Raw genomic sequence first — 13,028 nt, 5'->3', positions numbered from 1 at the left:
ATGCCTTTCTTGAGTCAGTCACTTTAATCACAAACTGGCTCACTATGTCGCAAAAAACGTTGAATTAAAATCTGCTAAGAGGAGTTGATTCACTTGATTTGACTAAAATCATGTACAAACAACCTATATATTTAGTTTTGTTGGTATAATTTTATTATATTATAGAAAAATAAACTGTAAATTCACCGGGGATACAGCGATTTTGGACGGTCAGGCCATATTGGCTCCAAGCCAGCTGACATAGTTAACAACTCTCGTGTAGACACCAGGCTTAAAGGCCTCAGCACAGCCAAAGCCCCAGCTTGTGACTCCTATGACAGAAAGTATAATGAAGGGTGGTACATGATAATTTTTAACTTGATTCAACTCCTCGATGGTGAACGACGGTGTTAAAACTGAATACTTTATGTATTAAAGTTTTAAAACATTGCAAATTACTTTTTCTCAAAATTCAGCTTTCGTTTCGCTACAATACTGATGTGTTTAAGATAACATTCAAATCACGGTCAAATCTCTTAAACTTTCCAAACTTCAACATATACATTTAGAATATAATAAATTTGTATATCGGTGTAACGATGCATATGGTATTTTTCCAAAATTTTTTTAGGAGAATTACCCACCTGTCAAATGCCACACTCCCTGAGAGCTACAGACCAATGGTCCACCACTGTCACCCTATGACAATGGTCAAAACGAGAAAGATAAACAATGTATATCCGGTACATGGCCAATGATATTTATGATACATGTACAAGTAAAAGGAAAAAAATGGAACGGCAAATATCATTTGTGATACATTTTGAAGGTCATGCTCTTACACTATAAAGAAGGTTAAATACCTGACAAGAGTCCTTTCCCCCCTGTTCATACCCAGCACAGATCATGGTTGTGGTGTCCATGTATCTACCGTAGTAGTCACGGCTGGCGCAGGTGGCTTGATCAATCATTGGGACGGTCACTTGTCTCAGAACAGAGTTTGATCCAGTGCCTGAAAGGATGGCAGATTTATTCATACACGAAGAGAGAGAGAGAGAGAGAGAGAGAGAGAGAGAGAGAGAGAGAGAGAGAGAGAGAGAGAGAGAGAGAGAGAGAGAGAGAGAGAGAGAATTCTGTTGTTACCTTGAGTGTCCCCCCAGCCTGTGGTGATACAATTTGTTCCAGCGGCAACATCAAGCTCGGCTACACACACAGGGCTAACGTAATCATTAATGGTTGCAGTGGAGCTCAGCTCCATTAAAGCAATGTCATTGCTGATTTTGGAGCTGCTGTAGCTACCATGACTGATAATTCTTCTGACAAAGAGATTCTGTTCTGTGGTTTCAGTTCTTGATCTGTCATGTTTTCCCAATCGAACACGCCATCTTGAAGCTGTAGCCATAGCACTGTCAGAAAAAGAAAGACAATTTGATACGAAAAGTATCTTTAAATACATTCATTACATCTATCATTTGATTGTTTGATTGTATATTGTTAAACTTTCAATATTGATGGTCATTAAACACTGAAGGATTTTTATCGTTAAAATACGTTTTAAACCATCCAAACGACCTTTGATTCGAGTATCTGTTGAACGACTCGCTACAAAAATTTTAAACGAATGACTTCACCTGCAACTTCTTTTATTTTCAAGCACTTGCTGAATGAACACTATCTACTTTTTTCATGCCTATTTGGTTTGTAACAAATTCTCGTGCTTTCAGTAACTACAAGCGCTAGACTGGAAGTCAATTAGATTACCTTATAAATGAACTCAAATATCATAAAATCATACCCTTCAACGCAGTGAGCTGCGGTGATGATATATCTGTCAGAAACTAAACTTCCGCCACAGACGTGCATACCATTATACTCCAAAGAGGCCTAATCAACAACAAAAGTTTACATTCTAATTTCGTTTTTTTAAGCAGAGATATATATCAATTGTATAAAAACAAGGCAAGGTTTTTGTTCGCGTTATAAAATTCTTTGTCGATTTCAGACATACCATCCACGGCCAGCTGTTTGCCCGAGCCTCGGATCCACCCACGATGTAGGACACTGACGGACTGATGCGACTTCCGCCGCACCCTGCCTGATTGATTGACTGCAGTACGGCCGTGAGGTCTGTCTGAGCTACCTGGGTATCGGTGTGGTGCCCATTCCCTGCGTGGGGCTTTCTGTGACTCGGCTTGGCTAAAGGCGGAAATATTAAATAACTATGCATTGTAAATTAACTAGTACTCATTATTTTATTTTTTAGTGACAGGCAGTCATAAAATAGTTTTATTGTTTCGGGGTTACTTTCATTGACAAATGCTCGTGTGATAAAGACTCCAACTCGGATAAGGAACAACAGCGGCCCTTTTACATTACACTTCAATCTAATTAATGCTTTTTACTTCTAACATTCGTTTACAAGTACGGCGAAAGAAAGTTTTTTTATAGATACATCATACATACGCTAAACTACTAGAATGAATTTTTGATACTATTTTAAATCTATTAACGGGTTGTTCTTACCATAAGCAAGACAGAGAACGGCGAGGACTACTGTTACCTTCAACATGGTGGAGCGGACTGATCCCCAGGCATGGCTCGGGCGAGTTTTGTCGGATTAGAGAAGCAATCGTCATTCCAGATTCGTGGTCCGGTTATTCAACGGAAAACAACTGTGGTCGTCTCACATTACAATAGGTGTTCGCAGACTAGTATGACTGTACCACACACTGGATGATTAAAGATGCCAGGGTCAATAAAGAAATCTGATTTTGTTCCCAAAAACGCATACCTTAAGGTTCTACGATCTTCAGCCTCAAATATTTTTAATCATAAAAATGTTATTTATCCTTCAAACTTTATAAATGAAATAAAACAACAAGACTATTTTTAAGGTATCCATGCATTTTACGAAGATATCGCAATTTGGCCACGATGACTATAATGGATTAAAAATGTATACGTCAATTTGAGATCAAATTAGAAAAAAGGAAACCACCCGTTTACCTCTAGGAAGTAGCTCTCCGTAGAACCACTAAGCCAAGCAGTTCGTTGGATGGCTTTGCGTAATAATTTACCATTGTAATAAATTTGTCTATATAAAAGGCAAATTAATTCATGGTACGAATAAAAAAATCAGGAAAATTTAGAGTTATCGTACATTGCTGAGGATCCTGCAAATATAAGCAATAATTGTTGTGGCCGTACGTTACAATTGCTGTTTACTGACCAATATACCCTAAATTGCACTTTCTTTGAAAAACAAAACTGTGACGTGACACAAACATACGGAATCGCAGACAATAAGAGGGGTGAGAGTCTTTCTCTACCCGTATTCCTGTCCCCCGAACCAATCTTTGTTTCATTATCTAAGCTAATTTTTTTTTCGAGATCGTTCAAAACCTGCATTCATATGTATGTTTGTCTAATGATGTATCTGTAGGTCAAGGTCAATAACATAGATTGGTGTATTTTAACACGCAAACCATTCATTTAAACAATAAAATGCTTTCTTTGGTGATTCATGTGGGTTATGAAGGTAGCGATCGTAGCAGAAATTATTTTTTTTTCTGCAATGTCGCCACCCTCATATCCCAGCATGAATCATCAAAGAAAGCATTCATTGTTTATATTTACATCTTTCTTTTAACAAAATAAATTGATTGTAAAAAGTAAACAAAATCCACTAAATTACTGTAAATGTACGTTAGCTAAAAGAAACAGCCAAATCGGCTCCTTTGGGAATTTCAGTCTGACATCATCATGATCATTTCTTGCAGTCCGTGATTATTCTTAGGTCACTGTAGGTTTCGACCAATCGATAAACGGGGTGTGTAAATTTCAGTCAGGCTGTTTTTATAGAGCTATGAATTAACTACTTGTTTCCGTAAGAAATAGGGGGAGTCATGCTCGGTAGATATAAATATATAGATATTAACATATTTTGTAATTTTGCATTTCACCATTGTAATGTCACCAATGGTATTTCGATCAGGAATGTTCAATATATACATAATCATTTGACGTCGAGTTTAAAGTTGCAAGGAAGAACCATTGAAACGGTTTCTAACAAGCATAACACATGTACATGTATAGCTTTCAAAATGAATCGTTACATGCACGTGAGGCCTGATGCACGCTCTTTATCAATATTACTTAACTTTCTTCGTGAATGATATTTCAACGCTGACATCATATAGCCTTGGTCATCTCCCCTTACTTCCCCTTAGACTACGAGTATATTGTAAGCTTTAACGTACATGCATGTATAAATAGTATCGCTGAGCCTATTTATATAATAGTGTTGTGCAGGTACTATGCCTAAATAGTAGTCAGGGTTTGATACATGGTGCACGAGCCGGAGGCGAGTGCACTATGTATCAAACCCTGACTACTATTTAGGCATAGTACATGCACAACACAACACTATTGTTATTATTATGCCGACTGTTAAATATACTGACGTGCTTTGCTATAAGTAGCTCTGACGTTCGAGTGTTGACAAGTCCCTTAAAATAATCACCGGAAAAGCAAGCGTTTGTTGTTGTTTTTCAAATTACGTGTAATCAATTGATTTGATTGTTTATTTAATCAACAAGTTGTTGTACAATAAAAAGTCAACAAAGATTTATGGTTTTTTTCAAGAAATAGAGAGACGTTTGGCCTTACCGAGAAAACTCGAAATGTTTAGCAGACGAAATCTCAGTGAATTTTTTTTCTTGAACATTCTTTATCAAGCGTCATTTAAAAAAGCGTTTTTGTGATTCTCATGTAGAATTTCTTTGAAAAATGTTCAATCAATTTGTTCAAAAGTTTATAGGAAACTTTAACTTTAAAATTACCGTCAATAATGAAGTTTTTTTTGGAAAAATAAATAATTTTAATTGCTTGATGTCAGTCGTACATATCTACGTTTTATAGAGGGTGAAGCCCTCTCACGGGCCTGAAGGGCCCGTGAGAGCGAAGCTCTCCCTATAGACAACATGTGTATATATGTCTAAAAATAGAAATTACACTCTATACCTATGAAGTTGAAAAACTTTTCCAAGATGGAGGAAAAAAGAATAACTTCACGCGCAATGACATCACCAGCATCCATGTTGAATTTGAATCTCGTACTAACTTCACGTTTGGTGATAATTTAACAACTTTGTTTGATGAGTGATAAATACATTCGAACTTACGTAGAGTGTTCTTGAAAAAATTAATTCCTTATTAAGAAAACAAATTTTCCTTTCCTACAACTTTCAACAGTTGCATCAAATCCGATCAAATGAATTTCATGGCATCTGATTGGACAAAAAAACCTGTTTCAACACAATCGCAACTTCTCGGGCCTTTTCGGCATGCTCGTGTTTTTCCGAGCTTGCCGGAAAGGCCCGAGAAGTTGCGATTGGTTTCAACAGTGAATCGGTTTTATTTCATTGTCATTAAAATAACATCATGTATTTTAATTGAATTTGCTTTCTGATTACTTTCTGAAAAATGAAAGACGTTTTTTCTCCTGCTTTCAATTTGAAATTTCGTTTTTTAGGGTGTCATCTCAAATCGTAGCCTGACATACTCATACCCAGGTCATTCCGTACCCAAAATTCAAATTAATTATCAAAATCCAAAAAAAAAAAAATTAACCACCAATAACTATTTCAATAAAAACAAAAAATGAATCAAAACGTAATTTTGTAGACATCATAATCTTTGACAGACACATTGTAAAATATTTCCCCATTTTAATCCCCCCCCCCCCAAAAAAAAGTGTAAACCATTCGTATATGATTAAAAAATACAATAAATGTTCAAATTACCCCCAATCTGCCATGAAAAAAAAGCAAATAGGGAGAATATTTGGAGCAATATGCATTATAAATACTTTAAAAAATTATGCATAATAGGAAGTACTGATCTGCATTCACAATCATAGATATGCATTGCACACTAAATGTTAGACATTTGTCAAACAAACTCAGATTAAATTATATACCCCGGTATGTACAATATAAATGAAGGACATAATTTACACCTTATGGTGTGAATTAGCAAGGGTATCTCAATTCTCTAGTTTTAATGCACAAATCAATCATTGAATGTTTAATAATTCAATGTTTGGATGACAAATTTTAGTGAATTTAGGTATGTACAATATAAATGAAGGACATAATTTACACCTTATGATGTGAATTAGCAAGGGTATCTCAATTCTCTAGTTTTAATGCACAAATCAATCATTGAATGTTCAATAATTCAATGTTTGGATGACAAATTTTAGTGAATTTAGGTATGTACAATGTAAATGAAGGACATAATTTACACCTTATGATGTGAATTAGCAAGGGTATCTCAATTCTCTAGTTTTAATGCACAAATCAATCATTGAATGTTTAATAATTCAATGTTTGGATGACAAATTTTAGTGAATTTAGGGACCAAAAATAATCTCATTATCTGTCCATACAAGTGAAATATTCTCAAGATGAATTGATTTTCCTATTTAAAAAAAAATACATTTATACTCTTTAATTTATGTTTTATGCAATTGCCATACATTTAAAATAAGAGAGTAAGAAGTTAAGATTTTATACTTCATGCGGAGAAATTATCAAGAGATCTGCGATGTAGATACTACATGTAGCTGCAGCCAGGCATTATCCAATTTAATTATGTATAAATTACTTCAGATTAGACAATAAGGCATTAAAATAATATACATGCATATTGATAGAATCAAAATAACAAGGACAAAAATGCAGCTAAAATCTGTCGTAAGATTTTTTGCTTCATTATAAGTTATTCATAGATACCTTCGCTAGCCAAGGGTGTGTGATCTTGCAGGAGCGGCGCGGATCAGAAACCTAGCTTGGCTTACGAAGATGAAATATTTCAGGGTTTAAACAATATTTATTTACATACCAGAATGAAAATTAATTTAGAAGTTTTTGTATTTGAATTTCCTCTCTCTCTCTCTCTCTCTCTTTCTCTGACTTGTTCGGCTATAAAGAGCGGCTGTTAAATAAAAATCTATGGATATAATATAAGATCTAAATATGATAGCATTTGAAAATTGTGTGAGGCTTTCCAAGAAACTTTAAAATGAAAAAAAAAAAAAATTCATAAGAAATCTGTTCTTCGTTCCTGTGAAAATCTCCGAGTTAAAAAAAGCGATGACGTTTTAATTAAAGCTGCTTGGTCCGATTTTATATCAAATTTTATGCACGCTTTTAAACGATGGCTATGTTTAGTATATGTATAATAATAGACATTGCAGTAGTTTTACCCGTCAATTATGCCAAATTTCAATGAAGAAAAATACGTACAAAATTTGCCAACAAAACAAACGACATTAAAAGGTACCGCGTTATTTCGCCTCGTGTTAAATTTCACCCCTGACGATGAGAAGGGTATGGTTGTATTACGAATTTGACATCGCTTTAAATAAACTTAAAGGTCGAAATGATCAGATAAATTACAAATAGAAATGTGTACGTTTTGTTCACTAATATTTCTGAAGTCTGCTTTCTTTACAATCGATGCATAGCATGTGGGGAACGAAACCAAGCGGTTTCCTTTTCTTAACATTCCCGTGATGCATTTTTGTTTGTTTTTTCGTTTGCCCAAAGAGAAATTATTTTTATTAACTTTGAATATGTCTAACTTTGAAAGGATACTGATTCTGCTGGTGTAAATAGGAGAAAGTCCATAACTTTCTAAGATAAATGATTTGTATTGAAAAAATGTTGATACTGTAATAACAAACAAATCGGACCAAGCAGCTTTAAGGATTTCAATTGTATTTCTTTTAGCTCTGTATGTTTCTATAAATATCGTCAACATGTGATGGAAACAGTAGTTTTCGACAGACTATAGTCTATAGCATATTGGGGCTTGAACAAATTTAACAAGCAATAAGATTAGAGTCCAAACAAAGCAATATATGAAATGATAGGCCAGAGATGATGAAAGGGCGTCTACTGATCATGATCTATAGCCCCATTTATAGCGAGCGCAGCTCGCCGGCGCGCAGCGCCGGCGAGCGAAGCGAGCTCTAAGAACCAGTGTGCGCGGGAAAAAGAACGAGCTAAACCTACAGTTCATCAAACAAAATTTTTTGTCTACGTCCCATAATGCTCTCTAATGTTTTCACCCGTGGTGCTATGCCAAAAATGGCCGACTTTTAACTCGTAATTTACAGTGACTTAAAGTTTGAAGACACGTTTTGAGTACCGCATATGCTTTGGCGAGACTCAAAAGATTTGTTACATGCTTCCATACCTCCGTAATGAGTCGAGAAACGTAAACAAAGACGAACAAAGTCATGGATGACGTCACAGTGCACTCGCGCTATATTTCCCGCGATAAATTTAGAGGTGGATCAAACATCTGTAATGCGTGTACTAGCTATTTCAGTACAGACTGCGATACCTGCCTCATTGACGTATGATTTGTTTTTAATTTTTTTTTAATATAGAGATTTTATGTATATATATTTGCAAGAGCCATACTTTACTGTCATATCGATCCATTTTTAAGCTAATTGTGCATGAATGAGTAGGGAGGAAATAAACAATAGGACATTTTGAAATAAATTAAAAAGGAATAAAATAAAAAAATAAACAATAATAAAAATTATGTAGATATGGGATATAGTCAGACCATTAAATTTAAAAGTGGGAAATTACACACCTACAAACAGGTACCTCTCTCTCTCTCTCTCTCTCTCTCTCTCTCTCTCTCTCTCTCTCTCTCTCTCTCTCTCTCTCTCTCTCTCTCTCTCTCTCTCTCTCTCTGGGAAGTGGGTTGCGCTGTATGTATCATAACCATTAAAATTAGTACCTTTGGCATACTTATTGTAGAGCAATATACTCTCTCAAAAATTCTTTGACGTTCGTTGATACCTAAATAAAACTATAAGTTGACAATGATGCAAGGTATATGTATAATTCTTGCTGCGCTCGCCAGAACGGTAGCACCGTAAAACATATTACTGGCTTCGCCCTCCAAACGGTTACACGGTAAACATATTATACCTAAATACCGATTGTCATAATAACGGCTAATTTAGCGTAGCGGTAACGCGTTGGGCTTCATGCTAGATTCAATGATTTTAGCGTCGTGAGTTCGAATCCCGCTGTCGGCGCTAGACAGATTTTCGTTGAAAATATTCGCCGTGCTCTATTTCGGCATAGTAGCGAGCGCAGCTCGCCGGCGCGCAGCGCCGGCGCGAAGCGAGCTCTACCGGCAAGGCGTGTGTGAATAGAAAATTCGGACTATAGTCTGTCCCAAGATATTTATGCAGCACATTTGGACGATTTTTAATAAAAATACACTTACCTGTGAAAGAAGTGCAATTGAAATAGTTGAAAGGGATATTTTCCATGATAATTTCATTGACACATTATAGCGAGCGCAGCGAGGCGGCGCGAAGCGCCGCTCGCGTAGCGAGCTCCATAGACAACGTGTACGAACGGAGGAAATTCGAGTTGAAATCTGCACATTGTTCAAAGAAAATTTTGTGGACCCGCGTGAAAACGTTCTACTATCCCAGTGATCCTTTGCGGTGCATAGCAACTTGGCGGAACAGGAAGCGTTTCTAAGGAAAATTCTTACCTGTAAATCGCATACATCATTTTTATTTAACAATAAATAATCCTTTTAAAAACATTAAAGTAAACAACACATATGCTTACGTAAAAAACTGTACCTATGACGTCATTTCCTTCCCCGACTTTGTCCGACTATTTACGAAAACTGTCGAGCGCAAAAAGTTAAGTATGACGTCACAGTGATCTGGTGTTTTATATTCCCGCGATACATTTAGAGGTGGATCAAGCATCCGTACTGAATGTAACGTGTAGGAAGTACACAGTAGGGAGTCACCGTTAATACTGATACTGCGCTCACTATTAACGGTGACTCTTTGGCTGATTAGTTTTGTTTTAATGATTTTTTTTGCTCAGTAAATACACATGCAAGTTCCATGCTTAATTTATTGTCATATTGATCCAATCATTGTATACGTTAGGACAGGTAGGTGACAAAAACTTATTAAAAAAGAAAAGTCTAATCATTATTAGATCTACGTGAAGCCACGTCATTTTGTAATGAATGAATAAAAGAAAAAAATTAAACTGTTAAAATATCTACATGTATTTGTTATAGTTGCATATGTGGTAAAACCTTTCAATAATATTGGATATCACATACTAAAAAAGGGGGGAGGGAACATGTCTACAACGTATAGCGTACAAAAATTAAAAAGATTAAAAACAAAATTGATGTCACAGAGGAAAACTAAAACACCGGTAACAACAAGGAACAAAATGAGAAATAACACAGACACACAATTTATTGATTTTAATGATCATTATTAAAAGGTAAAGAAGAGATAAAAAATTTATAAAAACCAGCTTTGTGTTTATCAAAATATTTTAATAAGTAAAGTCTGTTTAACATTTTATTAATGCTCAATGGTAGTTTTTTGTTTAAGTGTATAAACCTAGGAAGGGACCATTGGAATAAAAGTTTGATATCTTCCGCTTCCTTGCGGTGGTAAAAGTTTTCGAGACAAAGCCAAAGTTTTTTGGTTTGGTTAAGTCCACGGGTTGCATTTAACAATGATGACAGATGTGTGACTCCTTCTGCGCTCGCCCCAACGGTCACACCGTAAAACATATTCATCTTTCACTCAGAAAAATTCACAGGAACGAAAACAGATTCCTTACGGAGATTTATAATGGGGAATGTTTACATCTTTTCTCCATTCGGAATACACTCGGAATACATCGCGCAATATTTCAACGTTATCATCCGCGCTTGCTGCAATACAAAATCTCCGTAGACATCACATTTTTTAGCATTGTATTGAAACCTGATAAGCTAACAGGGGCGTTTTGACTGAGAAATCTTGGAAATTTTTCATACTTTTGAATGGACATCGTTTGAATCCCGAGGTATTTATAAATATCAAGCAATTAAGCCAAATGTGAATCCAAAATATCTTGGGACAGAGTATAGTTGCACATTCATTCAACGGATTTTTTTGGCGTCAGTAAATCGGACCAGTAATGCATCGTTTTAATCGTCCCAGTAGTTCCCTGTAATCATGGCAATTTTTATCACTTCACACTCTCACGAGAATCAGCAAGACAAAACAATAACGATGTAAGCGACATACAGTCAATGTTACCTCTAAAGTTCACCTCAGTACATTTTCAATCAAAAATAATCGTGTGACGTCACAAACGTTTACACATTGATCCGATATATTTTTTCGGAGTCAGTAAATTTTGACCCACAATTCATAGTACCAATGGTTTCCAACCTCACGTTCCAACATCACGTTCTCCCGAGAATCAAAGTAAAACCTTTGAAAAGCTTATAAGATGTGTAATTTTAAGAACATCATGCTTTTTAAGTAAATAAAACAGTATACTTCGCATACTTTTATTTCTCAGGGGAGTTTTAAAGAGTAAGACGACACTTAACCAACGTCAGCTTTGACGTCACAATAAGCACTGATAAGGGGAAATTACTCTAATTGAAGTTATTGTAAATCTGCTGAAATGACCAAAATCCTCTTAAAATCTTGCAAAGGCTAAGATAAAGAACAGCTGACGAATAAGGACATTTCTTCAGATACAGGAAACAGTTGTAACTTGCACTAATTTGGATGAATGCTCACAAATATTTTATTCACTATAATTACGGTAATTTCCTGAAATGCAACGTTATACGTAGCAGCGCCTTTTTTTAAAGGGGGTGGGTGGGTGGATGGCAGCCTCATCCAAAAAATCTTTGCAAGCAAAAAGAAATATAAATCATGAAAATTCTAATCCTTTAGCTCTTTAGCAGTTCAATGGTTTCTTTATTTTCACTTCCATTTATTACATGCGGGGGGGGGGGGGGGGGGGGGGGACAACACCATGTTCTTTTAACATGATAAGCAAATATTTTTAAGCGTAAATTAAAAATAAAATTAAACATTAATTATTTTTTTTTAAGTGGAGGGGCAAATCCATGGTAAGTCGATTTTCTATGTATAAATTGACAAAAATGAAAAAAATTTTAGCATGGGGGGAGCTCTATGATGAGTCAAGTTTTATATGTAAGTTTAAGAAAAAATGTCTACTGCAAAAAAAGGGGGAAATCAATCAATCAATCATAATCACAATCACTTTAAAAGAGGAGATGCAGTGCAATGATCATTTATATATTAAAATCTTTATTATTTAACAACATTGTATCTGAGATTAAACTATTGTTCTACATATAAATAAATTATAACAAATCTTATAAACTATGAATAATGAAAATTTACTGAAAAATAGCTATGTTTTATTTTTTGGCATTCAAATTTCACGTTGTTAATTTTATTTTATTAATTTATTATAATTAATTGTTTGATCACATGCTGTGCTCGCCCCAACGGTCGCACCGTAAAACATATTATGCTTACGCTATATAAATCCTTTGATACTATGCGAAAATAGATGAGTATTGAATATATAGTGACAAACTGACAGAAGGCATAATAAAAAACAATTATACATACATGTATTTTACATTTGTTTTTTACATGTTTTTTAATATTGTTGTTTTTGTTTGTTAGTTTGTTCTGGTTATTTAAAAAAAACAATTCGGTTACATTTTTTCAATTTTTTACCTATCTCCTCCTTTTGTTTTCTATATAAACTGGGATTGTTATTCTTCATTTCATTTTTTTTTCACACTACTACATTCTGTAATGTCTTTATATATTAGTTTAAAAGGTCTTTTTAAAACAACAAACATATCCAATTATTATACATGTATCTGTACATTGACCCCTCATGGAAAGAACTAGTACAGGATACTTTGCCTGCTGTTTAATCCATATTTACTTTATATACTTATATTCATATTATGAATTAGCTGCAATAATGTAGCCCTCTCCCGATTTTTTTTTTGATTTTTTTTTGGGGGGGGGGGGGGATAATTCAGGAGCGGATCTTGAACTGAATATAGGAATTCCCCTATTTTAAACATACTTAACGCGGTAAATATGAATTTTCCATTAT

At 35.0% G+C, this 13,028-nt stretch overlaps 1 protein-coding gene across 2 annotated transcripts; it reads right to left on the bottom strand.

Annotated features, from left to right (window-relative positions):
* Nucleotides 1-35: 35 nt before the first annotated feature.
* Nucleotides 36-2,732, bottom strand: LOC117684693 (trypsin-3). 2 transcript variants are annotated; one of them, XM_034457837.2, is made up of 7 exons: nt 2,540-2,732; nt 1,988-2,175; nt 1,775-1,863; nt 1,123-1,385; nt 843-991; nt 624-678; nt 36-311 (listed from the first exon to the last, which is right to left on the bottom strand). In XM_034457837.2, the coding sequence occupies exons 1-7, from the start codon at nt 2,613-2,615 to the stop codon at nt 211-213; spliced, it is 921 nt and encodes a 306-aa protein (XP_034313728.2). In that variant the 5' UTR covers nt 2,616-2,732; the 3' UTR covers nt 36-210. The 2 variants fall into 2 exon arrangements, with proteins under 2 accessions (XP_034313728.2, XP_065922318.1); XM_066066246.1 differs by having other exon boundaries at nt 47-311; nt 2,503-2,658.
* Between the last annotated feature and the right edge of the window lie 10,296 nt (nt 2,733-13,028).

The sequence above is a fragment of the Magallana gigas genome, chromosome 7 (genome assembly GCF_963853765.1).
Source record: "Magallana gigas chromosome 7, xbMagGiga1.1, whole genome shotgun sequence".
NCBI lineage: Eukaryota > Metazoa > Mollusca > Bivalvia > Ostreida > Ostreidae > Magallana > Magallana gigas.
The sequence above is the reverse complement of the archived record's forward strand: the minus strand, read 5'-3'. Positions and strand labels throughout refer to the sequence as shown.

Excerpts from the sequence above, each read along its gene's own strand:
- LOC117684693 (XM_034457837.2), bottom strand. The coding sequence starts at position 2,615 with ATGACGATTGCTTCTCTAATCCGACAAAACTCGCCCGAGCCATGCCTG. Across the intron at positions 2,176-2,539 it reads TCCGCTCCACCATGTTGAAG|CCAAGCCGAGTCACAGAAAG; the intron begins GTAACAGTAGTC and ends TTCCGCCTTTAG. Across the intron at positions 992-1,122 it reads AGGCTGGGGGGACACTCAAG|GCACTGGATCAAACTCTGTT; the intron begins GTAACAACAGAA and ends CCATCCTTTCAG.